The 26,794-nt window shown below is 39.6% G+C and overlaps 1 protein-coding gene across 2 annotated transcripts in view; it reads left to right on the top strand.

Annotated features, from left to right (window-relative positions):
* MME (membrane metallo-endopeptidase) overlaps positions 1–26,794 on the top strand; it is a 92,215-nt gene that overhangs the window by 3,964 nt on the left and 61,457 nt on the right. For both annotated transcript variants that reach the window (XM_012724997.1, XM_004682329.2), the window contains 2 exons: positions 793–962; positions 1,677–1,712. In XM_012724997.1, coding sequence (XP_012580451.1) covers positions 803–962; positions 1,677–1,712 — 196 coding nt within the window. In that variant the 5' untranslated portion in view covers positions 793–802. The remainder of the gene's footprint in view (positions 1–792; positions 963–1,676; positions 1,713–26,794) is intronic.

Below are 26,794 nucleotides of genomic sequence, written 5' to 3'. Positions count from 1 at the left end.
TAAATACAAATAAATAGCCTAAATAGTTGTTGCCCTGACCTGCAAGACAATCTTTTTAATATTTTTCTTCAGTTAAGTAAAAAAAAAATTCATGATGGCTAATATTTTTCATCCTGACTTCTAGTCCACTGATTTGAGTATTTTCAGCTTATCTAACTAGTTAACAGATATCAATATCATCAGTAGTCATCATTTTGAATTGTAAAATTATGAAATGTAAAATTAAGAGCTCTAAAGATACGTTATTTCTACACTAAAAATAAAATGCCACAAGTGTGTTCTTTTTTGTTATCTGTATGCAAATTTCCAATCACTGCTTAGTCAAAACATCAGGGTATTAGTCATTGATTGCTGAGTTGATAAAGGGAGCCACCACTGGTGCAAGATATGCAATTCACCTTTGACACTGTTCAAAGTTCAGAAGGGTGAGTTTAAAACCTTGCTTAATGATAGTACAGCAATCACTTGCTTTGTAAGGCTGAAGGAACCTTATGGGAGTATTTAACAGAGTGTGGAGTAGTTTTGCTTGTATCTTCAGTGATACATAGCAAAAACAGGTTGTGACCTGGTCACACAAGATTGTGACCAGGAGCTGCCCAATTCATCTGGCTTTGACTCTGTTTTCAGAGTACATTTTTCACTCTCAATCAAATTTTTATTTCTAATTTACGACAGATTCGTCTTTTGCTTTGCGTAGACGTAAATATTTGGAAGACTGTGTATATCTTTCTTCTTCTGTTTACCTCTTTGTTAATTTGTTGTTTTTAGTGCTTAATTAATTTTGGGGGGCAGATTTTAGGTGATGGGCAGATCAGAAAGTCAGATGGATATAACGGATATCAACACTCCAAAGCCAAGGAAGAAACAGAGATGGACGCCGCTGGAGATCAGTCTCTCTGTCCTTGTCCTGCTCCTTACCATCATCGCGGTGACCATGATTGCGCTCTATGCAACCTATGATGGTGAGTTACCCCATCCTGTGGACATGTAAATACAGAAAGAAGTGCCAGTTTCATCCTGAGCTTAACAAAAATGTTAAGAACACTATATAAAAATTCATTTATAGGATGCAATATATCAGAATGTCAAAACAATTAAATTTGACTAAATACAAATCTTTTATGTTTGAGCTAAGGTATGAACTGCCAAGTCTATTCAGTGCAATCATGCTTATTTTATGAGAATTTAAATGTATAATTTTACTTAACTAACATATACACCATTTTATGGCCAACTTCAATTAGTCAACTTTTGTGGTGTCATTGAAATTCTAAAGAGCTACACAGGAATTTAAGAGGTCTAATTTGAGTTCCAGAAGATTTCCATAATAAGAATTAGAAAAGATTGACTCTTAATTGGGCAAAAACATGATTACTAGGCCAAAACAACTGGTTCTGTCAATTTAATAGACGTAGGACTTAGGAGGTCTACTAAATGGAGGTGGGGGGGAGGTGATATAATAAATAGATTATTTTGTTCAGAGTAAAAATTTTAAATTTAGGATTTGCGTATTTTGTTCTCTCTATTTCTTTTCTAATTACATATGTGATATCCAGGTTTTAGTTTTTGCTTTAAGGGATGATTATTTAATTGGCAGTTTTTGAAAGTGCACAAGATAGGGAGAAATTAGGAAACATGTATTGCAAATATTTATTCATACACCCTCTTTTTTCTAGATGGTATTTGCAAGTCATCAGACTGCATAAAATCAGGTAAGAAGATGATTTTTGAATCTAATACTTTATGATTGATGTGTAGCGTTCAAAAGTCAAGTGCTAATAGATGTATCTCTACATTTGCTTTGTTTATGATTTTCTGCATTATCGATCACTCATTTACAGTTAAGGTAGTAGATTAACTTGTTTATTCTACAAAAAGCATTTGTCCTTTAGCCCTGGAGTATATGGTAGAGCAATTGAGAAATCTATCTCTAGCTTTATGGAGATTGCCATAGAGTAAGAACAAATAATTGGAGAAAGGAAATCAATACGTATGAAATGATAACATCCTATCACTAAGCATTACATTTCTTCATGCAATCATTAGAGGCATAAAACCTTACCAAGGAGTTTTTTAAAGCAAGTTGCAGAAGTTAAGATTTGGGAGGAGCTTGAAGCAAGAATAGGATTTGGAATTAATGAAGAGATGTCTCTCCAAACAAGGAGCAAGACCAACAGGAGTAAGTCATGTGAGAAGTACAAATGTAAGCTTGATAAGTGCACATTAGGAAGAGTCTTCAAAGTCCATGTTCATCCTTAATGCTGCAATAAAGGAGAAATGGATATTTTCTTAACAAAACATGACAAGGCACACCTTGGAAGATGACCCAGGAATGCTAAGCTGGCCATTGAGTGAGAAGCCAAGAGCCAGTGAGGGCAGGTCTTAGGGCAAGGCTGCCACTATAATCCAGGTGTGGCAGAGGGCACTGGCCAGTGGTGGAACAGAAAAACTGACAGTTTAAAGAGAATTGGGTGGTGCAATTAAACTGATTTGTTAAATGGAGGCCTATGAACAATTCGAAAATAATGCCAAGTTTTAAAACCGAAGGGAGTCAGAGCACAGCTAGAAACCTTTGAGAGTAATTAGTTTGTTTTAGGGAGAGATGGGATAATATGTATTTGGAATTATTGGCTCTAAGCCCGGGCTAACAACCAAGTGGAAAGAGACAGCAGACTAGGAATGAAGTGTGAGAAGATCAGGACGGGGTGGATTTAGGATCTGTCCCCAGAGGGTATAGCTGAAGCCTCAGGATTATTAGAGTTCCCGAAAGGAGAACAGGGCTGTCCTTGAGGACATTAGAATAGAACGCAGATAGGACCAGAAAAATGTAAGGAAGTGTAGAAGGCACATCAGAATGTGGTGGATGAGAAAAAGTCAGTGAGCACTTTGACAAGGAGAAACAAAGTGGTAAGACCTGGGATATGAACACGGAATCTCTGCCCTTTGACAAGAGATTTTGAACCCCCTCTTTAATATCTCCAGTTCTTTCCAGAAATAACATGCTCAAAATTATTATTGTGTGGATATATAGAAGAACTGGGGTGTAGGTCAGATGTACGAGGGGTGAGAGACAGAGTGGAGAGCAGGACAGGCAGATTTACTGAAATACACTGCTGAGGGAAGTGGTGGGCAAGACAGGAAAGGTCTGCTGTGCCATATGTGGGTCACCTCCCTGCCCAAGGATCAAACTCAGGTCCTAGAGGGTGGTAGTACTGAGACTTAACCCCCAAGCCACCAGGGAGATCCCCCAAATTATTATTATTAATTAATTTTTAAAGATTTATTTATTTATGCATACTGCACTGGGGTATAGGTCAGAGGTGCAGAGGCCGTGAGAGGACTCACCAGAAACAGAGTGGGAGCAGAACAGGCTGACTGATGAAGTGCACTGCTGAAGGGAGCAGCAGGTGGGTCAGGAGAGGTCTGCTGTGCCATGTGGGTCACCTCGGGGCAGGGATCGAACTCATGCTGAAGTGGCTATAGCTTCTTAGTACTGTGCTTTAACCCACTGCACCACCAGGGAGGGCCCCCCAAATTATTTTTTTTTCTTATATAACAGTTTATTTTTACTCCAAATTATTTTTAATTATGTTCTATTGACTGTTCTCACCTAGGTTTTTGTTGTTCATTGACCTCTGCAAAATAAATGACGGGATTCAAGTTTAATGTTCTGCATACATGAGCTTTGTTTTTCTGTATTGCTTTTTGTGCTTCCCCCGCTATGGGTATGCAGTGCATGGTCCATACAATTGAGACATGATGTGGCTGGTGTGAGGGACACCAGACAGCAGCAGTTATTTTCTGCTCAACATACTAGCATGCACTTCCCACCCACTAGCTTTGCCAGAAACAAAAGAAGTGGCCATTTCCCAGGGAAATGGCTGCAGAGGTACTTAGCTGGGGGACATCAGGGACCACCACCAGGGTTGGGATATGTTGTCAGAGTTGCCATTTGCTCTCTCCCAAACCCTTCTCTTCTTTTCACTCTACCAGCTGCACTATTATATGCTCATACCTATCCTGTTTTGAAAAACTCCCACTTACCTCTAATTATCTCCAAGTTTCTTGGTTCTTAAAACACTTGACTTTGTCTCTTAAGTCTCCTAATCTACAGGCTCTCTTACACGCTATCTTTTCCATCTCTTTTTCTTGAATTTTATCTTTAAAGAAACTGGGTCCTATAACTAGGTTGGCACAGAGTTCTGGGAAGGATCCTTTCATGGTACCCTCCCCCAATAGGTAATGTGGTATTTGGAATCTGGCACCTTTAATTTTTAGGAATATGGCTTGGGCTTTTTATAGTGTTTGGCAGGTCTCAGCTCATTAACGTGTATTTAACCTGTATCCTTTAATTGTAGCTTGGAAATCAGACCAAATGTAAAACACCTTGCAAAAATACATCTTGGCAGAGAAATGTATATAATAGAAATAGCTTCAGTGGTAAACAAGGTGGCTGAATAGCTCTGTGTTTTCCTTTATTTTGCTTTGTTGGCTCACAAGCTATTGGAAGACTTTCCTTTTAATACTTACTGTTCTGCTTATGGGGAAAAGATGAAGATGAAACTCACCCTGCTGGAAACAGTCTCCACTTCCATGCAGACAAATCCAGTCTGCTGCTGATTAGCAAATCTTTTCTGTCACAGAAAAACACAGCTATCACTTTTAGAAATTGTTGCAAATTAAGAAAACTAAGGGAGATCTTGGATAGAAAAAACAATAAAGAAAGGGAGAGAGTGAGAACAGTGGAGTGGATGGAAAGGAAAGAAAAGAAAAAAATGGTGTTAAAAAACAATAAAATCCTGGCCAGCATTTCTATAGATCACTTTAAAAGACTAAGAGAATTCAAACCCAAGCACAGAAATTCTTTAGAATTGGGGAGTTAGGTATTGATATCCAGCATATTTACTTTATTTTTATTTTTTTTAAAAGGGTAACTTTTAAAAGTTTATTTATTTTCAATTTTTTAAATTTTTTGCTTAGAAGAACTGGGGTTTAGGTCAGAGATGTGGGGGATGGGAGCAATGAGAGGATTCACCAGAACCAGAGTGGGGAGCAGAACAGGTGGGTTGACTGAAATACATTGTTGAGGGGAGCAGCAGGCAAGACAGGAGAGCTTTGCTGTGCTCTATGTGGGTTGGTTCCTTGGCCAGGGATTGAACTTGGTTCATAGCAGTGATGGCTCTGAAACTTAACCCTTAAGCCACTAGGGTGGCCCCCAAGGGACTTATTTTCGGTGAAAGATGGTTCTAACTTAGTATCTTTCTCCCAAAGGAAGGGACTGTGAGAGAGTGTTCTTTTCTATTTGATTCTTTGAAGTCACCGAATAGAGGTCATTTATACTAACGCAAAAACATTGCAGATGACTGTGTATCATTTTGAAATCTGTTTGGCGTTAGCATTTTAAATCAGAGTATCTGTACACTTAAATATTTATAATATGCATAAGATTATATTTATTAATAATACTTTAAATTCACTATTAACTTCGAAATGAAATGCATCCATGTGAACAATTACACCAGATAACACAAACAAATCTGACTTAACAAATAACAAGTTAAAGCAGTGCACAAAACCCTACTATTAAACTATGAGTAATATTATTCCTCTCCTATTTACCACCTAAGATTGTCAAAAACATGAAGGCATAATACTTGTGTGTGACTTTTGTAAACCTTCCTATGTAAATCTGAATCCTGAAACATCCTTTCATTACATTGCAACCTTTTGAACACAACAGATTTCAAGAAATCAAATCAGACTTTCTGAACTTCATCAGTGTTCATATTTTAGGCTGGATAATTCTTTGTTGTGGGGAGGGAGCTGTCCTATGCATTCTGAAATTGTTAGTAGTAGTCTGTGTCCACCAGGTGTCGGGTAGCATCTCGTATCCAATTAATGATAATCTATCTGACTCCAGACATTGATAACTGTCCTTGTGAGGCAGCAGAATCACCCTGGACAGGCAGCACTGGTTTGGATTATTGAGCTCATACAGTGCTTTCCCTTGGTGCTTAGCAGAATAACTCCCTAAGGATGCCTTGTCTCATCCTTGGATCCTGTGAAGGAAAAAGGGATTTTTCCATATATGTTTAGGTTAAGGCTCTTGAAATAGGTAGATTGTCCTAAATTAGCTGGATGTATTATATGGGTAAAGAAACAGCAGGGTTAAAGTCAGAGAAAGAGAAGTGACAGTAACAGCAGAGCTGGCAAAGGTCAGAGTGATGTGGCCACAAGCCAAAGAACATGTGCAGCCTTTAGAAAGTGGAAAAGGAGAGGAATGGTTTCTCATCTGAAGATGCCCCAATTATGTAGCCAGGTCAAGAGATTTTTCAATTATGATCTCAGAACTGTAAGACAAGAAATTTGTGTCATCTTAGTTAACCAAGTTTGTGGTAAATTATGAGCAGCAACAAAAAACTAATATCTTAAGAATTCTTTGAAGAGTAAAACACACATGCATATTCACACATGAATTTCCCACTGAATTATAGGCTTATTAGTAAATTGAAGTATGAAATACAGAGGTGTAGAGAACAAATGTTACTTTAATTAATGTAGGGATATACTAATAGAATATAGAAGAATAATAATAGTGATAATGTATAACAATAAAAATTAAGATAATAAAATATAATAATAGCTCACACTCACTGAATGTTGATGTGTCTGGCATTATTGCAAACATTTATATGTGTAAACACTAGTGACCTCATGGGATAGGTACCAGTATATGTTACTTTTATAGATGAACATACTTGGACTGGGATTCCAAGCCAGCAAATCTGCCTCCAAAGCCTGTGTCCATGAAGTTTACTCTTTCTCCATTCTTCATTCTCTTTCCCTCAGAGGAGATCTGGAGTCCATTAAGCATTTAATAACTCTATACCTATATTTACATTATATGAGAACTGATTACCTGCCTCCTGCTATGACTTGGAACTAAGAGACATAAGATGACTCTGAGAGAGTTGAAATCATTACATCCAGACTGAGAGGAGAATAAATACCTTTTAGAGCCAGGATCAGGCTACTTTACCAAGAAAAGTGAGCGACTGCACTAGTGATTTTAGCAAAATCAACATGACATATATTGCCAGTGAGTGCCTACATTCTCCAGGAGTTCAGAAGTTAAGTTGAGGTACAGGAGTAGTACAGTTCTCAAGTCAGAGCAAAACCCAGACAGCCACATATGTTGTACACTGCACAGTAATGGCATCCTTAATAGGCACATGAAGCATTGAGATCCTCATAGAAGTTCTCAGAACTATCCATTTCCTATAATTTTTATTATTTCTTTTGATTTATTTCTTTTTATATAGAAGAACTGGGGTGTAAGCAAGAATTGCGAGGGTAGGTAGTGGGTAGGTGAGAGTATTCACCAGAGATAGAGTGGGGAGAACAGGTGTATTTTATTCAAGTCACTGCTAAGAGGAACAGAAGAAGTCTAATGCACCATATGTGGATTAACTACCTGGCTGGGATCAAACTCAAGACAGTGGTCCATTGTGGTGATAGCTCTGAGACTAAACCCCTAGACCACCAGGGAGGCCTCCATTTTCTTTATTTTCATTCTCTACTCACTAAGTAACCTTTCGGTGAGTAGTTAATTATTTATACAAGAAATGAAGGCATTCTGTTCACTTAAAATACATATACGGCATAGTGAGATACTATGTGATTTATTATCACTTTGTCTGACGCGAGCTATGTCTTTGAAATAAATAAAACTTCCAAATGTCTGGTCATTTCTGCAAAGGCCAGATCCTAGTCATACCTTAGCCCAAGTATCACCTTCCCACCTTTTTTCTGAGTAATAGGGAAATTGTCTCACTGTCTCTCATTTCTAGCCTGTGAACACCTCAGAACCTCCTTGAAGAGATATAGCACAACTAGATAAGAGCAGGAAGAACTGGACACTGGCTTCTGGGTATTGCCAGCCCAGAGCAGCTACCTTTCAGAGTACAGATGATCCACTTTTGTTATATAATTAAGTTTGAAAAAATCCTTAAGGCAATAAGAGTGCAGCAGGTATCTCAGTGGAAAGAAGGCTGAGACACACCTCTTTGTTAATTTAAATGTGGGATGTGGCAATTTGCTTTGGGCAGCTTCCCTGACACAGTTCTCCTGACAACTGTATAGCAATGCTTGCTTTAAAAATTCTCCAGTTAAAATTAGCAGCTGTCAATCCAACCCTTTCTCAGAAAGGGAGCCAATTATGTGATACGCACACACACACACACACATCATTTTTCTTACCTTCTAGTTCGAATTTTAGGCTAAAATTTGAGCACTGGTTTTAATTTTGAGTTTTTGACACTTAGTGAACCATTATATTTTAAAACACGTGGTCAAGGGGGAAAACATAGATAAGCTGACTTAAGTAGTTAAAGGGGAAAAATGAGCAATGTTTGATAAAGTTATTTGAAATTTCACAGTTTGTTGCAAAAAGTACCTGCATGTAAAGGGCAGTGAATGGAAACTAGCTCAGGCTGGGAGATCCCAGCTTTACATATGGTTCTGTAGATTGGCAGCTATAGTGAGGACGCTTGAGTGGGAATGTCTGCTCTGCCCTACTCACCACCAAATCCATGAGGTGGTCAGTTGTGCTGTAAATATGCCATTGAACTCAAGATGATAAAAATTTTTAGATTATTTAAGGGAAATTGAAAAATGGAGACTTAAAATGATCCTAAAAGGAAAATTGCACAAGTCCTTGAATCATGAAAAATATTGTCCTCTGACACTGTTCTGACAAGAAGATATCTTGTAGGATGATGGGGGGAGTCGGGGGGTGGGGAGGAGGATGGGCCTGGTTTTGATCCACTTTCAGACTGACTGAAAACTGGAATAAATTCATGCTGTTCAAAACACCCCTTCCCTACCCAAAGAGATAGCACCAAGGGTCAGTGAGGATGTGGAAAACAGGAAGCCCCATACCCTGCAAGTGGGAATGTGAAATATTTCAGTGCAGAACGTTCAAAATGTGCAAACTTTGAAAATTTTATGAGAAGTTAACCCACCTGTTTTCCACACAATCCAGTAATTCCATTCCTAGGTGTTTACTTCAGAGAAGTGAAAGCACATTTTGTCCCATGGGCTTGCATAGGATTGTTCACCGTATGAGTCTATAGCCAAAGGTGGATGTAACTTAAATGTCTAACAACAGGTGGGTAAGCGAAGGATGGCGTAGCTGTCAACGGGAATCCTACACCACAGTGACATGAACCACCAATGACACGTGCCAGAAAATGGGTCAACCTCAAAAGCAGTATGAAATGAAATTGCCAGACATGGAAGACAGCATATTATATCATTTATTCATATGCCATTTCCAGAAAAGGTCAAACAATAGAGGCAGGAAGTACACGAGCTGCTGTTGGGACTGGGCTGGCTGCTTATGGACTGGAGAGAACTTCCCAGAATGATGGCAGGATTCTCAAGTTCCACTGTGGTCATGTTTACACAGCTGTACAAATTTATGTAAAATCATTAGGAGAATTTTGTGGCATGCAAATTATAATTCAATAGGGTGGTTAAAAAGCAAAATAAAAGCTCCTTCATTTTTTCCCCCACCTCTCCAATATCCATTTATAAGTAAATTTCTTATATTTTGATCTTAAGCTGGCTATTAAATGTTGCACCCATCGATTCCCATTTTCACAATTTAAAATGATTATGTGTACTTTTCACTGCCTGTCAAATCTTTGCTCAATAAATTAACTCAAGCTTCTCAGTGAGCACCTACTATTTGACTACGTTAGGGTTCTATTGATGGAAAGTCTGTGGAAATGGTAAATCAAGCAGAGAGCTGAAAATATTTCAGAAATAGACCTTGAGAACATTGTTGGCTTGTCCAGGCGGTGTCAACTTCAACGGAGGTCACAGATGGATGTGGGGTTAGGGGGACCAGTGTCTCTGCATCACAGTCAGAACCACTGACTCTACCACAGATTGTTACAGAGATAACCTTGCCTCCTCTGGAAAAAAAGTGTTGGTTTTTCATACAGGTTCTGTGAGATATTCCCCTGTTCATCTTTTGCCTGCTAGAAAATCATGAATACATTTTTAAAAATATTTATTTATTTATGATTACAGAACTGGGGGATAGGTCAGAGGTGTGGTGAGTGAGAGGATTCACCAGAGACAGCATGGGGAGCAGAACAGGCAGATTGACGATGAACACTGCTGAGGGGAGCAGCGGGCAGGTCAGAAGAGGTCTGCCACGCCATGTGGGTCAGCTCCCTGGCCTGGGATCAAACTCGTGCTGCAGTGGCTTCATAGAGCTTCATAATGTGCTTTAACCTGTTGTGCCACCAGGGAGAGCCCCCAAATTTGTTTTTAATCCATAATTATAAAACCTCTTTGCATGCATTTGATTTATTAGCATCATTCCTGTCCTTTTTCTTTCACACCTAGCATATATGTTTCTTTTGTCTTATGCATTCCTATAAGGCAATTCTAAATTCTCTTAGGAATTATGAATTATGTAGGGATGTATAATAACTAGGGAGAAAGCTGGTTAATAACTGGATGAGTAGAATATAGATAAAAACCATGTATACAGTAAAAAGTCTATGAAGTAGTAAACTTTGTTGCAAAGATATGCAAGTATTATGAATAATTAAGGCACAATATTTTTAAAGATTCCTGCTTTTTCCAGTTAGCCCACTTAGCACAGGAGAATGAGATGTAAGTTTTGGCCACATCCTGTGTTGTTAGTATATGATCTTAATTAAGTGAGCTAAGCTTTCTGCATTTCATTTTCATTACCACAAAATTGGAATTAAAAGGCTCTCACTTTACAGAGAGATGGTGAAGAGCCATTTCATGTTACACATCCATCAGGGAGATGCTCCAGAGGTGTAAGGGCTGGATCTAATCCATTTAACTTCTTTCATGAAAGTTAAAAATACACTATTTATTCCTGCTTATTGAGAATCAAAAACGTGTTGTTTTCTTTTTAAAAGGAAAGTTGTGGAAAAGAGACAAAAGAAAGGGAGAAGGAAAGTGTTCTCCAGGAAAATTGTGTCATCCTCTGTTTACATTTTCCTTGATTGTTGTGCTCAATCTTAGCCAAGGCAGTGACAGTTCAGCCTGTGACTCAGTTCAAATGGGCAGAATCAGTAACAAGTGCTTGGATCCATGTTTCCTATAAGGCAAAACTACCTGCTAGCACACCTTGATTTGGACACGAAGCTACTCAGTGCCCTCCCCAGCAGACCCTCAGTGTGCGCCCATTCCTCCCCACTGATTAACCCCGAACAATAAATAAGGCAGAGGCTACAGCAAGAGCAGAGTAGCTAGATCCTTGCTTTTCAAAGTGAAGTTCATGAATACATAGCAGCAGTGGCAACAGCAGCTTGGATATTGCAAACCTGCAAATTTTTAGACCTCAGACCTAATGGATTTGCAGTCACATTTCAAGCAGTGTTCCCAGGAGAGTGGTGTGCACAATGGCATTTGAAGCATTGAATAAGAGTGAAATAGTGTTTCTCAACTACCAATTATTAGGATAATTGGTCGGCCCATGCTAGACCTTCTCTCCTTCCTGCAACACAAATTTCTTACTTTTTCAGTGGATTGGGCTCTGTTAGGAGGAAAAGCAATTTAATAAATTGATGTTAAGGTTATAGGGATATCCTGGAGATTTGCATTTTTAGAAGACGGTATGTATTAACCAGCTGACTGCTCAAACAGGTGCAATTTCAGATTCAGTATTCAGTGAAATCTAGGCCAGAGTAGGTGGGATGATGGGTCTGGTTTTCTGCAAATAATGAATGAGTTGAACCAATAACCTCCTGAGCTTTCCTAGAATAATAAGGGTACAAATGTTTTCATTCAGACTTCAGAACAACTTTTTCCTTATCCAGCCACTCATTCATCTATTCTTTCTTTCATTTTTTTCTATAATCACTAATCAAAATTCCATAATCAAATAATGAGCACCTTCTCAATGTTGACCTCTTTTCTAGGTAAAGGTGTATTAACTGAGTTACCCTCTACTCTCAGGAAAGTGATAACCTGGTCAGCATAATAGACCATTGAACAAGTTACCAGATGATTTTGGATACATGCTATGGCCACAATAAGAAGAGAGTGCTCAGGGCACCTGGAGAAAGGAATACTTAAGCCATGTTAGTTATGTGGATAGGATAGAGTGATGGTAACAGGACCAGGAAAGCATTCCCAAGAGAGCAAGCATTTCACCCATTGCATTTGGAGGGATAACAGAGGTTGCCAAACCTGTGGAACAAAAGACAGGTGTCTTAAGTGGATGAAAATGCATGCAGTATTTGATGACCTTAAAATCCGCAAAAGGTTAATAATGCTGGATGGTAACATGGGAAGCACCAGGCCAGCAAAACATGATGCTGCAGAAGTTAACAGATTTGAGTTTTTATGCTGTGTGGGTTGTCTATAGAAATGAATAGCATGTTACAGAAAGCCTCAATGGACTTGAAGCAAAGGTGTGTCATTCTCAACCTTGCCTGTTATCTAGTAAAGTGAAGGCAAAGATTTATTCGTCCAAGGGAATAACATATCAGTAGCTCAGGTGGGAGGGAGAGTTTGGAAGATTGGAGGCCAGAAAGAATAGCTGCAGGGCTAAGTCACAGAGGGAGTATATGAGGCTGAAAAAGGGAAATGTTGAACACTGGCACCGGAGACGCAAGATTTGAGTCTTGCAGTTCATGTTAACATGTTTGGACCTTCCATGAATCAGACATGGAAGTCACAGAAGAACAGGTTTTAAATGAAGCATGACTTGATCATAATGTTGAGAAGGATCAGTGACTATGGCTAAAGCGTGACTGCAGGCAGGAAATTGCGATACTGCCCACTTAGTGGATGAGAACCAGTGGTTGCCTGGGTTTAAATGTTAATAGGATGGAGACGATGGATGGATTTGAGAAATAATTATGAGGTAGAGTTCATAACTTAATGCATTTATATAAATAAGTGAAGTAGTAAAAGAAATGGTATCACTCAAATTTCTGGCTTGGGAAAGTGGGTGATAAGTGTTGGCTTTCCTGAACCAGCAAACACACAAGAAGATCTGGCTGTTTGGGGACAGTGCAGTGAAAAACATTTACAGTTCTGGTGTGTTTTCCATGTAGAGAGGCTCAGGGGAGTTAGGGTTGGAAATGAGGATTAAATTCACTAGCTTATGGGGGATGTGGTTTAAATTTCCAAAAAGGATTTAGAAGGAACAGTCGGGGAATAGAAGGAAAATCAGTAAAGTGTGAAATCACCAAAGTAAAAGAAAGAAAATGTTAAAAATGGGAGATTGATGTTGCAGTTAGATGGGTAAGATAGGAATGAAAGCAGAGGGGGAGAGATTCAACATTCAGGTGAAAGATGGGAAATTGCTGTATCTTGTTCCTGGGACATGAGATTGGATATTTTCAGAGAAGGGCATGCTCTCAACTAAGAAAAGTATGCTTCCTCTCTTATGGGGGTTGGAGAGTCAGGATTTGGAAGCCAATCTCTTTGAGACTGGGAAAAATAATAAGTCAGGTGGTTCATCAACTGGTTGTTTCAGCTCAAAGTGGATCAATATGTAAACATTTTTCAAAGGCACTTTCTTCAACATTCAGAGAACCCGAGCAGAATTGTCACATTTCAGATGTTGTATTGTCTTTTTAAAGAATTCTTCAATCCAGAGGAGTCTAACTGGAAAGCTAATAAAAAAGGATTCGGTCCACAGCACAAACTAGGTGATTGGAAGTCCAGTTGAAGTTAATTAGCAGGTAACCACTAGCCCGTGTGGATCCTCTTCCCTGTGTTGGTGCTTAAAGCACAAACAAGCAGGCAAACTAGAAAATGGCGGGCCTGTCTTTTAAGTAGTTTCTTTCCTTAACCACGACTTTCATGAACTTCAAAGAAATTCTTATTAAAAGACCTCCCAAATCATGAAAGCCTTGTAATAAAATATGCTTAAGGATCCAACAGTTATTTAAAATACTTCCCAGAAAAGAAAGCTTTTGTTTAATCCATTGGCTTAATTTTCTGGTATAATGAAATTAGCTGAAGAAAATTAGGATGTTTTTGATACATCTGCCAATCTAAAGTTAAAATGAACTTATTATGCCCAGCGCTTGTATGTGGCAATTAATGATTTCACTAACTTGGGAACCAAGGAGGATGATATTAATAGCTGTATTTGTTTAGAGAAATAATTTCATTATATTTGAGTGAATCAAATAAAGGGACCAATGTACAGAAAGTCATTATGTGAACAGTACATTTCTCAAAGTGCTGTTTATAATCTTTGATAGCATTGCTACTAAAGAAAGGCTCAAGTGAAACCTGTAAGTGCCCTTAAACTGACATCCAGGCAACCAAACATCTTTTATTATTTTTGAAGATTTATCTATTTATGCATACGGAACTGGGGTACAGGTCAGAGGTGTAGGGGTGAGAGGATTCGCCAGAGACAGAGTGGGGAGCAGAACAGGCAGATTGAGGAAGTACACTGCTGAGGGGAGCAGTGGCGGGGGGGTGTCAGGAGAGGTCTGCTGCACCATGTGGGTCACTTCTGGGACGGGAGATTGAACTCATGCTGCAGTGGCTGTGATAGCTTCATAGTGCTGTGCTTTAACCCGTTGTGCCATCAGGGAGGTCCCATCTTTTAAAAGAGAATGTAATAGCAGTAAATGATGTTAAGTGTTGTTTGATACATTTAAACTATGGTAATGAGGATAAGGAAAAGAGTGGGAAGGTTGGGAAAGCTGACATGCTGTGGTTGAGTTCCTTGTAGGGTCCCCTAGTAGGGTGAGCCCCCATCCAGGCCCAGACACTAGCTACAGTCGCAGCCAGAAGTTCCAGAGCCTTCTTCAGCCAGCTCCTGGTGACTGCCTGCGACCCTTGCTCTAGTAAAGGGCTCCTGCCTTGTCCTTTGGGATCACAATCTGGCTCACTTCCCAGTTCTGGAAACTGGGAAGTTTCTGATCTTCTTCCTCTCTCTTATGGACTGAAATCTAGCTTAGCTCTTACCCTCATCACCTTTTGCCAGACCCTGGAGACCTTTCTTGACTCACTACCCACTGTCTGCTGGTTCAGCCCTTTGGAAACCGTGCCTGCTGGTCCTTGTCCCTGTAGTTTTTCACCCGTGCTCTTAATTGAGAAATCCTCGTCTGCTGAGCCCTCATGGGATAGCTAAGATAGATTCAGTCTCACTGGACTTGGGCACTCTGATCTACCTGAGTGCAGTCTATATACATAACATGCATTTTATATAGAAGAAACGCTTACTGAATCAGGAACAGCTCACTCATTTTGTATGTCAACACAAAGTCGGGGATATTGCTTTTCCCTCAGTCATTAGCCACAACACCTGTTAATTTAAAAAATGTAGAAAGGAGGAATGGGTTGGTTTTTATTTACTTATTTATTTTTGCTGTGCTTTATTTAATACAAGAAAATCTAATTATGTGTGAGAAGCTCAACAATTTTTAGATATTGCCTCTCTATCTGAATATAAGTGAGTAAAAAAGTCATTTTTAATATAAATGTAGTAATAGGAAAAAGAAACCAGCATCAGAGTATTTTAAGGTTCTGATACAATACATATGTGGTGTTAGTGTTTATAAATAACAAGAGGGTGATGATTTACTGTTGGAGACCCCTAAGGCGTGAGATGCTAGGGTAGGGAAATGTCAGGGTCATGACGGTAAGACTGGTCAACACAGGCTGGAAGACTGGCCTGTATCCAGACCACAATGTCCTTCTTGTGTCAGCAAAGCTAAGCCTGTAAAACAGGCAAGATTAGAAAGGGAGTAAAATATACCTGATAACACAGAACCTTGGCAGTGAATGTATACCCAGACAAGGTGAAATACTAAGAAAATTATTCACTGTCTAGTAATTAATGGGTGTCTGGGGGGGGTGGATCAATAAAAATGACCTGCACCAAGCACTCTGGCCGCTTGAGCTTGGAATAAGAGGCCTTGTGTCCCCTGGATCCTGCTTCTCTTATTTTGTTTTTGTCAGTTCTTTATTTCCAAGTTCTTTGGTTCCTCCTCTCAGCCCTGTTCACTGGAGCTGGTCTCCAGCAAATTTACTAGAAAACTTTATTGTGCAAAATGTTGGGAACAGAATCCTTCCTCTGTGCAGGGAGTACCTGCCGTTATCATTGCTTCTCTGTCATTGCTTCTCTGTGGGTTACTTGAAAATACACTTTCAGGTTAGTTTTCAGAAGATGCACAACTCATTGCACTGTTAATGGCCTAAAACTCCATTTTCCACCTAAGCATATGACCATAAAATGGTGCCATGAGGCGGGAGAGGTCATTAGACAGCTTAACACCTATGAGCCAGGACTCTTCTCTTCATTTGAGAAGAGAACATGTCCAAGTGGTATTTGTGAAAGCATAAGTTGACTTGGTAGCGTGTGCATTGGCTTGGTATGTGTTAAAGTGATGATTTAATTCATTTTTTGTGGCCAGCTATAAAGCAAATTGGGAAGGAAAAGAAAGCTGTCCCCATGAGGTGCATGTGATAGGACTTCTAGGTCAAGGCAAACTGCAATTTCACAAGAATATCCTTATACACCATTGGCAGGAATGTAAGCTAATGCAGCCATTATGGAAAGCAGCATGAAGGTGCCTCAGAAAATTGAAAATTAAAATTCCTTATGATCCAGTTATCTCACTCCTAGCTCTTTACCCCCAATACAAAAATAATAATCAAAGAGATACATGCTTATTTATTGCAACATTATTTCAAAAGCCAAGAACTGGAAACTAGCTAAGTATTCATCAACTAACAGATGAATAAAGAGGTGGTGAATAAAGAACAGTAAAATATTACTCAACTATCGAAAGGAATGAAATCCTGCCATTTGCAACAACATGATGGACCTAGAGGGTATTATGCCTAGTGAAATAAGCCAGAAGCCAGAAGCACAAACACACCATATGATTTCACTCACATTTGGTGTATCAAGAAAGCAAACAGATGAACTAATACATAAAACAAAAATAAACTTTTGGACTTTAAGACCAGTTAGTGCTTACCAGAAGGGATGGGGGAAGGGAGACGGGTAAATTAGGACAAAGTGGACGATTACACTGTGAAAGATAAAGCTGGATTTTTAAAAAAATATCTGGGGTGCAGGCCAGAGGTGCAGGGAGTGAGAGGATTCACCAGAGGCAGAGTAGGGAGGGGAACAGGTGATCGACTGAAATACACTGGTGAGGGGAGCAGCGGGTGGTCTGGAGAGGTCTGCCACAGTACGTGGGTCAGCTTCCTGGCTGGGGATCCATCTCATACTGCAGCGGCTGTGGATAGCTTCATAGTGCAGTGTTTTAACTTGTTGTGCTACCAGGGAGAGCCCTAAAATTGGATTTTTAGTGGTGACTTAATGTAGTATATAAACATATAGATTTCAGTGATGCACACACCTGAAATTTATAGAATGTTTAATTTCTAAAATAAGGTAAGTTCCTCTTTCCCATTACCAGATCCCCTTCACAGTACAGGTGACAAAGGTCAAACCCTTCTTACCGGGCTGTCACCAATCAGAGGCCTGCAGGGCTCCTTTCTGGGTGCTGAAACTTTGGGAACTTGATTCTTCATCCTCTGCCCACTGTGTGCCCTTCTTTCAGGGCAGGTTCGCTTTCCACACACCAGAATAGCTGGGTAACTTGGTCCTCTTCCGATTACCTCTGGCAAAACCTGTCACCCAGCTCCTCTGCGTGGAACATAGCTCAGTCTCTGACTCAAACACTTGTTCCTGGCCAAATGAAGGTGTGAATGAATGCGTGTTTAGCTCTCTCCTCTGCTTTCCCCTGCTGATTCCGCATTCAGCACACGCTACGTACAGCACCATAACTCACATCTCACTTGGAGTTAGCTGTCCAATATCTACTTTTGCCAACATACTGTAGGTTTCTGCCTCTTCCAGCATATTTATCATTCTTTTTCCAGCAACTAGCAAGGTGCATGGCCCAGAGTAAGGTGTTAATAGATATTAGGTAACTGAATACCTGTTTTATTCATTTTGTATTTACATTTTCAAGTTGCTTATTTTGAGGTCACGAAATCACTGTTGTCTAGATGAGGCAATTCCCCAGGCCACTTGACATGGATATGAAATTAAAGAAATTAAAGAAGTGTTTCCGGCAGACTTTGTCCTACTTATATAGGTCAGATTTCTCGCTTCTCTGTCAGTCTCCAAAGTTTAGCCCTTTCTGTCTGATCCATCTCCTCTGCTAGCAGTAAAGTCAATTACTCTCTTCTGAGTTGTTTAATTTACCTTGCTAATTCCAAGCTTCTAAACTAGAACTAGGTCAACAAGGAAAACAGCTTCTTTACACATTTCTCTTCCCCACTATTTTCCTATCTCAGGGAGCATTTCCAACCCTCTTCCTACTCTGGTTCAAATTGCTAGCTCTTTAGTACCAAAATCTCCACTGTTCTTTTCCAGCTCCAGCTCTCTGGGAATAGCTCGTATTTTCTTTCATTTAGTGAAGTCCTGTACTGGCCTTCTCTGGGAGGCCACCGTTTAGCCAAGTTTTCCACCATCTAAGACATTGTTTTCCACTGTCATCTTCTAAGATCCCCCCATCCTCATAGCATGCCCATTTATTTCCTGGTCAGCTCACATTCTAGCATACTCTCACTTACAGACACTTTGCAAATGATGCCACACCTCTAAGTTAGAAAGCTAGAGTTGTTTTTATCAACTGAATACTGGGTAAATTTGGAGACTGAAAATGAGACTTTCATATTTAGATACAGTTACATTGTAGGAGTTCATGTGCAATTTGGAAAGAAACAGTTCTGCTCTAGAGGAAAATTTGGCAAGCTCACTGAAAGCAGGGATTATGTCTGTTTAATCATTATGATCCATAAATTCCAAATAGTGTCTGACATCGAGGAATATTCAAAAATATTGGTCAAGATGAAATGAAAGTTTCAATTTCATACATTACCATGAGAAATTCTTTTGGGAGTTGGTGTATGGTTCACCATAATCCCTGGTGTCTTCCAAAATAGAAAAGAACTATTTATTTATTTAAAAAATATATATAAACACGTGGGACCAAACACAAGTGAATGCTTAGTTTTGAGTAGATTTGAAATTTACTAGAAGATACATCCAGCATGTTGACTTCATTCTAGGCAGTAGGCTGCCCTCTGACAGTGATCAGGCCAACCCTTCTCTTGTGACCTTTCTGTGCTACTTTCCAAGCAAAATTGATGCAAAAGCAGAATGTTGTAAGTTATGCTCACTAATTACATATTATGGAAGTCAGCCTAGTCATTCCTGTTCAAAAATATGATCCTAAAAAACATAATGTTAAAAAGGGAGAAACATAGGAATGTTCTGTTGCTTTCTCTGCAGACATCTGCCAGTGTCTAGGTTGCTGGGTGTACCTGGTCACAGTTATGAAGGGAACATGCAGCCTTTTCATAACCTTCTTTATCTCTCCTTTAAAAATGGATGTTATTATTCATTAACATTATAATTAAAATGCAGCCCAGATAAATTATCTTAAGTGATATGTTATACTTAAATTGCAGTGTAATCTCTAATAGCTTTTTGCTAGCAAAGATTCTTTTAGGATTCAAAATGCAAATTGGACCTGAATGAAAAATTATTTTTAGACTCTTGGCACTTTAACTTAACTGTAACAAGTTTCAGGGCTTTCATTTATTAAAAGAATGTGCTTTGGATTTTGAATTTAGAGGAATCCCTACTGGAAAATTATTGACTGTTCTCTCTTGACTGTAAGCCACTCATTTAAATGGGTTAGGAGATAGGGTTGAAAGATTTCACTAATTTGGGGAGAGCCAAGTAAGGATCATTACCGCGAGTCTATTAGAATTGAGATTTTTGTGGTTATTACTGCAAGTCCATTAGAATTGAGATTTTTGTGGTTATCTCAACAAGTTCTCAAATCCAGAGCCAAGTGAGGTAAAAAAATTCGTGCAGCTATCCTCATATTATTGAGCAATTAAAATCTTAATTTGGCATCAGGCAAAAAAAAAAAAAAAAACTCACAGTAGTTGCTGTATAATTTAATTTGAATTCTCTCCCCCACTCTGGAGCTTCCAAAATTCTTTAATGTTATTTGAACTTATGGCAAAATGATACTGTAGAAGAAATAGTTAATTTTAAAATTAGATGTAGGTGCTCTAAATTCATTTTGGTGGGCATCTAACTTTTCTGTGTCTATCTTTCCTTAATGTAGAAGTAATATTTCCTACTTCTAAGAGCAATTATAAGGAAGAACAATAATTAAACTGAAGAGAGGTGGTTAAACATTAAGTTAAAAGCTCAGACTGGCCACCAGTCTGCTTGAAGTCAACCCTCAGCTTTGCAGTTCACCAGCTGTATGACCTTGAGTGTAAATTTCTCACCCTCAATTTCTACATCTGTAGAATGGGAACAAACACACAGTCACAGCTAAATGAAAACAAATGTTAAATAATTTAGAAAAGTGAGGCCCTCCCTGGTGGCACAACACGTTAAAGCACAGAAATGTGAAACTATCTGCAGCCACTGCAGCACGAGTTCTATCCCCATCCCCAGAGGTGACCCACATGGCATGGCAGACTTCTCTTGACCTGCCCACTGCTCCCCTCAGCAGTGTACTTCAGTAGATCTGCCTGTTCTGCTCCCCACTCTGTCTCTGGTGAATCCTTTCACCTTCCCACATCTCTGGCCTGTACCCCAGTTCTGTATGCATGAATAAATAAACCTTTTTTAAAAAAAAAGAATTTAGAAAAGTGCTTCATATGAATTAAGTGCTGGTGCCTGGCAATTGGAATTGACTTCCGTTGTGTTATTATTTGAGCAACTATGACTAACCCTTAATGACAATCTTGTATCTTACAGTATATATGCAAGTCTGATAGTAAATGTCTTCAGGCCTGTGCCTCTGTGTGTGTGCATGTACTTTAAAGTAAATTCTTCACACATACGAAATATAGTTATAAACTAGCCCTCTAGCTCAAGCATGAAAAGTAGTTCTTTTTAGAAATTGGCTGTTTTCTATGGTAAATTCAGTGTGCTTAGAAATCTCCCCCTACTTGATTGACAGTTTCTGAACACTGAGTTGTGATGACTGCTGGATAGTTGGATAGTTTCATGCTGTTGGTCGGTTGGACCAGGAGAAGACTTGACCTTTGCTTCACTGGAACTTAACCTTGATTGACAGGGGGTGTTAGAGTGAATGACAGTCTGACAGTTTAGATTACATTCTGCATAGGTAGCCGTTCCTGCCAACCCCAACCTTTCTTCAACAGCAACCTAACAAAAGCAACCTGGGGGCAGGAATTTCATTTAAAAGTAAGGAGTGGACTGTGGAAAAATACAGAATGTTTTTAACAAAGCCATTTGGTTTTTATTAGCATTAGTCTGTGTCTGCTAATTGTCAGTCATTTTCTCTTCAAGAATGGCCCCCCAGATTCGAGTTTCCACATTACTGCCTTTCAAATGGAGTCCTTTGTGACCCACTCTGATTGCGTTGCATTTTCCTTGTGTTCTCTCAAAACTTTCTGATCTGCTTTCATTTTGGTTGGGGGAGGGCGGCAGCAGGGGAACAGGTCAGCCATACTTGCAGAACTGTCAGGGGAGATATCTAAATTGTCAAAAATTGCCTCATCAGTAATATCAGGTTCAGTGTCCATTAATGTAGCAAATGCTTAGGATGGAAGGTTGGGTCAGAAATGGTGCCCTTGGTCTATTCAGGTGCATGTGCTCCTGGGTGCTCCAACATTTCTCTGACCCTTTTTGGGCACTTCCAGAACAGTCACAAACCAGGAAGATTATAATGATTTTAAAATACTGAAATGAAAATGTTGTGTGGGGGTCAAAAAGCCAAGGGCTTAGACTGACTCAGAGCGAACGACCTGGAAATAGCTTGGCTCATTTACTAAGCCTTGCTAACATGCATGTGCACAACCGCACAGTGAAGAAATTCTGTCCCACAGCCAGATAAAGGACCATATGCTGTAGACTGAAGTCATCTTCTGTAAGAGGTTTCCATAGTGGTCAGACATTTTTCAAATACAGTAATAAGAAAGAAATGCTTTAAATCCCATTTCCATCTCATTTTGTCTCCTGCTTTGTTTATATTCTTGGATATTACAAAAGGTTTCAAAGAAAAATGAACAAAAGTTAATGGAGTGTAATTTTTGGTAAATTCCCTATTTGCTCATTTGCCTACTGATGAACATTTATTTATAACAGCAAAATTAACACTTCACCATCATTTGCAGACATGCCCAGATTCACGAGTTGCCTTGCTCTACACCCTCACACAGCTGAGGTTCAACAAAGAAACTGGAAACAAAAGTTCTTCTTTTGACCTATTTAGTACCATGTTTCCACATTTTTAATGATTTTTGTGGGTGATTTTGCCGTTTAAAATCACACCATGCATAGTACAGAGCGTCCGTTCTGAATCCGTCAGTACAGGAAGCTGGGACTTCTGTGACTTCTGAGGAAACGTGTATTAGATAAGCTTTGTTCAGTCATGAGTTCTGGTGCTATTTGGTGAGTTCAGTGTTAATGAATCAGTGATATTGATATACATATATGTATGTGTGTGTGTGTATATATATATATATATATGCCTTTAAATAAAACAAAACCACACATAACACTAAGTGATGTATCATAGCCAGTTAATGAAAATGCTATATGATCAAAAATTCATAAAAACTTTACTCTATATTTCCTCAGTGTTTCAGTATTTGGTAATTTAATATTAGTGATGCCTTTGAAATAAAATTTCATTTAACAATAGAGCATTGACCATAATTGTTTGCAATTCCCATGAATTCATTTTCACAGGGAAGCACCAATGACTTATAAATAAGGATCGATATTCAATAAAATTGAGCCCCCAAAATAGGCTAGAGTACAAGGCTTTATGCTATTCGTTCATTCACCCACTGCTTGTGACAATTAGAGTCCTTTCAGATTTCCCTTAGTTTACTTTCTCCCAGAACACTTGATGCAAAAATTTCTTTATAACACACACACACATGATTATGGTGTGGAGTGCCCCAAATCCTATTTTCTTTTCCTTACATATATATTTTTAATTTTTTACATCATTCTTCATTTTGTGCAGTTTTTCATCTCAGGTGTAATCCCCATAGGCTTCCCACCACCAGTTCATCTGCGTGTCATCACCAAATCTTATTTTCTATAGCAAACTTGATGTTGTTGGGAAACTGAGCATATAGATAGAAAAGGAGGGAGTGCGTGGCACCGAGGCCATTGGTATACAAAAGCAGACCAGGACAGTGGCTTCTTGATGTACACATGTGGCTGTTCCACTGGTTCTACCATGTCCAATGAGAACTGGTAGCTGAGGGAATGACTGAGCCACCGTCTTCGGCCTGAGATAGAAAAGTCATCCTAGAGGAATAGAAAGCTCAATAAAATGTACTTAGAACAAGGCTTCAGATGTCCAAGAAGTGACTCTGAACAGAGGCAGCTTTTGCAAACCCTCTGGACCTTGGGTGCGTTGGAGAGGCAGGTGGGGAAGCAAACTTGCAAAGGGCTCTTTTCCAGGAGGTGCACAAAACCTGCCTTGGGATCCCCGAAGATGATGACAGATGGGAGGTTTCTCCTGGATCACAGGGCTTGGGCACTAGAGGATCTCGTTTGGGGCTTGGAGCAGGATGTTGTGGTGGCCACAGGTGGGGTAGTGGTGGAAGTCAGGCAAGGAAGTTGGCTTGCACGGGAGACCACATGTGGCTCCCTTCAGTACATTTTCAGGGGTTTCTAGGAAACCGAGGTGCACTGCATGGGTTGTTATGATCATCCCATTTTCACTTGCAGATGGGAAGGCAAGAAGAAATATGCCTGATTCAACTAAGTATGGGAATATTATGACTTTTCTGGATGCTGGGTTCTCCTGTCTTCATTTTCTATGTTGCTCTATTGTCTAGTCTGGTGGTTCTCTCTGGCTGTGCATTAGAATAACTCAGGAAGCTTTTGAAAAAATGACTTGGGCCACCCCGCCCCCAGTATTTTGATTTAATCAATCAGAAAATGTATGTCAGGTATCTGTATGTTTAAAGACTTCCAAATTACTTGCACAATTAGCTAGGGTTGAAAGTGATTGTTTTAAAATGCATCATCAAGATAGTTCCAGAATCCAGCGCATTCTATCCAAAGATAAGCTAGACAGGAACTCTTACCTGCCCACCTCACGAAGGCACACTGCAGGACTTGCCTTGGAGCATACCTGGCCTCCACACCACCTTCCCGGATGTTTGCTCTGCTGGAAAGATTCGTGTGCTTTTCCTCTTTCCTTCTTCCTACCCAGACTGACTCCCAGATCTTATGCTTTCTTTCGACTTTGACCCAGTGCAGCTTGCTGGTGATGGATGACATTGAGAACGGAGGAAAGAGTAGCAGGGAGCAAAGAAAATGAGAAGAGGCCAAGATCTGGGGAACTAAAGTTGAGAAAGAGTAGGCAAGAAGAAAGGGAAAGAGTGTGAGTTGCTCTTCCCACATGCTCCCATCGCCCATCTAAGTAGAGAGGAGAAAGGGCGACCTCAGAGACTCACACCTAAGAGCAAATCCAGGGGCTCCACCATTTACAAGCTGCTTGATCTTAGGAAATGACTTAATCTTGTACCACCAAAAAGGACTAAAGCTCAGGTACTCAAAATAGATCTGCCTTACATTAGAACTCCAAACACTGTCCCACCCACCAGCATCTCCTTAGCCTACCTGCATGCTAGATCCTTGATAATGAAAACAGTAATTTCCCAAATGGTAGTTGAGTTTATTTTCAAATTCCTATAGTCAAAAAAGTTGGGAGAATTTTATAATGTTAGGGAAAATATAGTATGCCACTTATCAGCCTAAAACATTCAGAATTGTCATTCATAAGAAATAAACTCATTATTAATAGATAATTACCTTTTGTCTTTATGTGACTATTTTCTGAAAAATAAAATTTTCTCCCCCTATTGCAAGAGAAATGCATGTTCATCTAATACAAACTGGAAAATAAAGATAAGCAAATAATACAAAATTAAGCACTCATAATCCCTCTACCCAAATATAATTGTTGCAAATGCCTTTAAGATTTTCTGTGTTTCTGTACAGATTTTTTTTAAATCATAAGATGCTTTTCCTTTCACTTTACAAACATCTGGCAGCAACATTCCGTGTTAACATGTTTGCCTTTACTACATCATTTTTTATGTCTGCTTATGAAGGTGAATAATTTTATTTGCTTTTACACCACATTTGTTTACTCAGAAGACCGAGACCCACAGATAAGGAAACATCTGAAGAGCCCAGGTGTGGTTATGGGGAGAGGTTGAGTAATTCAAAACAAAGTACAAAATATAAAAACAATTACAACCAGTTTGACAGTTGTGCGTCTGTTTCCTACGGCCTTTCTACCCACAAGTCTACTGCTGACTTCAAAGAAAAAGTCAGCACAGAGGAGGTCCGGAGGATAAGGTGCAAAATGAGAATCAAACCCACGATAAGAGATTAAAGGGAGGTTGATCAAAGAACCAGCATAAAAGTGCCAGCTTATGACTTGCCTTGGCCCATGGCCCCAAAATATTCATCAGAACAGAAAGCTCTCTTTGAAGTGATTGGAAGCACCCATGCTCACATGCTCTCTCGGGTCAAAGGGAGATTTAAAAAGTGGCATGGGAAGGACTCTTCCTATGTCTTGCCTCTATAACCCTCGCTAGTAGTTTGAATGCTGCCTCTTTGATTTGTTGTCCAAATTTCAGTAGTTTCACTGTACTGGGGAGCGAATGAGGATTCCAGCCCAAGAGGGAAAGGACCATATTTTTTCCTTATGAGAGATGTAGAGTCCAAAGGCATTCACAGGACAGGGGGCTTACATTCATGAGCTTAGATCTGCATGCAGTCCACTCCGGTGTTTATGAGCGTGCGTGGCATTTCCAAATAGGCAGGAAGACGTCTTCATTGCTCCTTGTTCATCTACTTGCTTATTTCTGCTCACTGCTGTTCCAAGTTGGAGGTGATCGTTGGTTGTGGTGGTAGGATATAAACCATCCAACTCCCCAGAGAAGGGATGGAGAGAGGATCCCCAGAAGATAGCTGCCTTTGCAACAGTTTAAATTCTTTGAAGTATTTTTTAAAAGACAAGAGTTATACAAAATTGCTGAAGATGAGTGCTTAGAACCTCTTCAGCAAGCATTCTTTCAGTCACCAATTTTCACCAAATGTGGTAAACTTTTTACTGTCTTTATTTCACTTCTCCTGTCATCATAGCTTTATTTCCTTCTGTGTTCCAGGGAATCACCTTTTCTTTCTACATTTTTTAGACCACTTTCCTAATCTTTACCTGAGATTTGAAGTTAATGTTTTTACTGATGAGTCAGTGGAGCACAGTCTTTGACTGTGGAAGGAACTGGAAATGCATTTCCTCCTTGGCCAGTGCCCATTCCAGCTGAGGAGATAACAGACTTTTATACAAAAAGTGAGTAAGGGAGACCTCCCTGATAGCACAGTGGGCTAAAACACAACACTGTGATGCTATCCACAGCCACTGCAGCACAAGTTTGATCTCCAGCCAGGTAGCTCACCCACATGGCACAGCAGACCTCTCCTGTCTCCCCCACTGCTCCCTTCAGCATTATATTCAGATTTGCCTGTTCTGCTCCCCACTCTGTCTCTGGTGAATCTTATCACTGCCCCTAGCCCCCACACCTCTGGCCTGTACCTCAGTTCTTGTATGCCTACATTAATATATCTTTTTTTAAAAATGTGAATAAGATGCCAGTCAGTCTGTACATTGTAATGTCAGGCCTTGATGAAGAA

The sequence above is a fragment of the Condylura cristata genome, unplaced genomic scaffold (assembly GCF_000260355.1).
Source record: "Condylura cristata isolate star-nosed mole 26May11 unplaced genomic scaffold, ConCri1.0 scaffold00014, whole genome shotgun sequence".
Lineage (NCBI taxonomy): Eukaryota > Metazoa > Chordata > Mammalia > Eulipotyphla > Talpidae > Condylura > Condylura cristata.
Note: the sequence above shows the minus strand (reverse complement) of the source record. Positions and strands in the feature narration are given on the sequence as shown.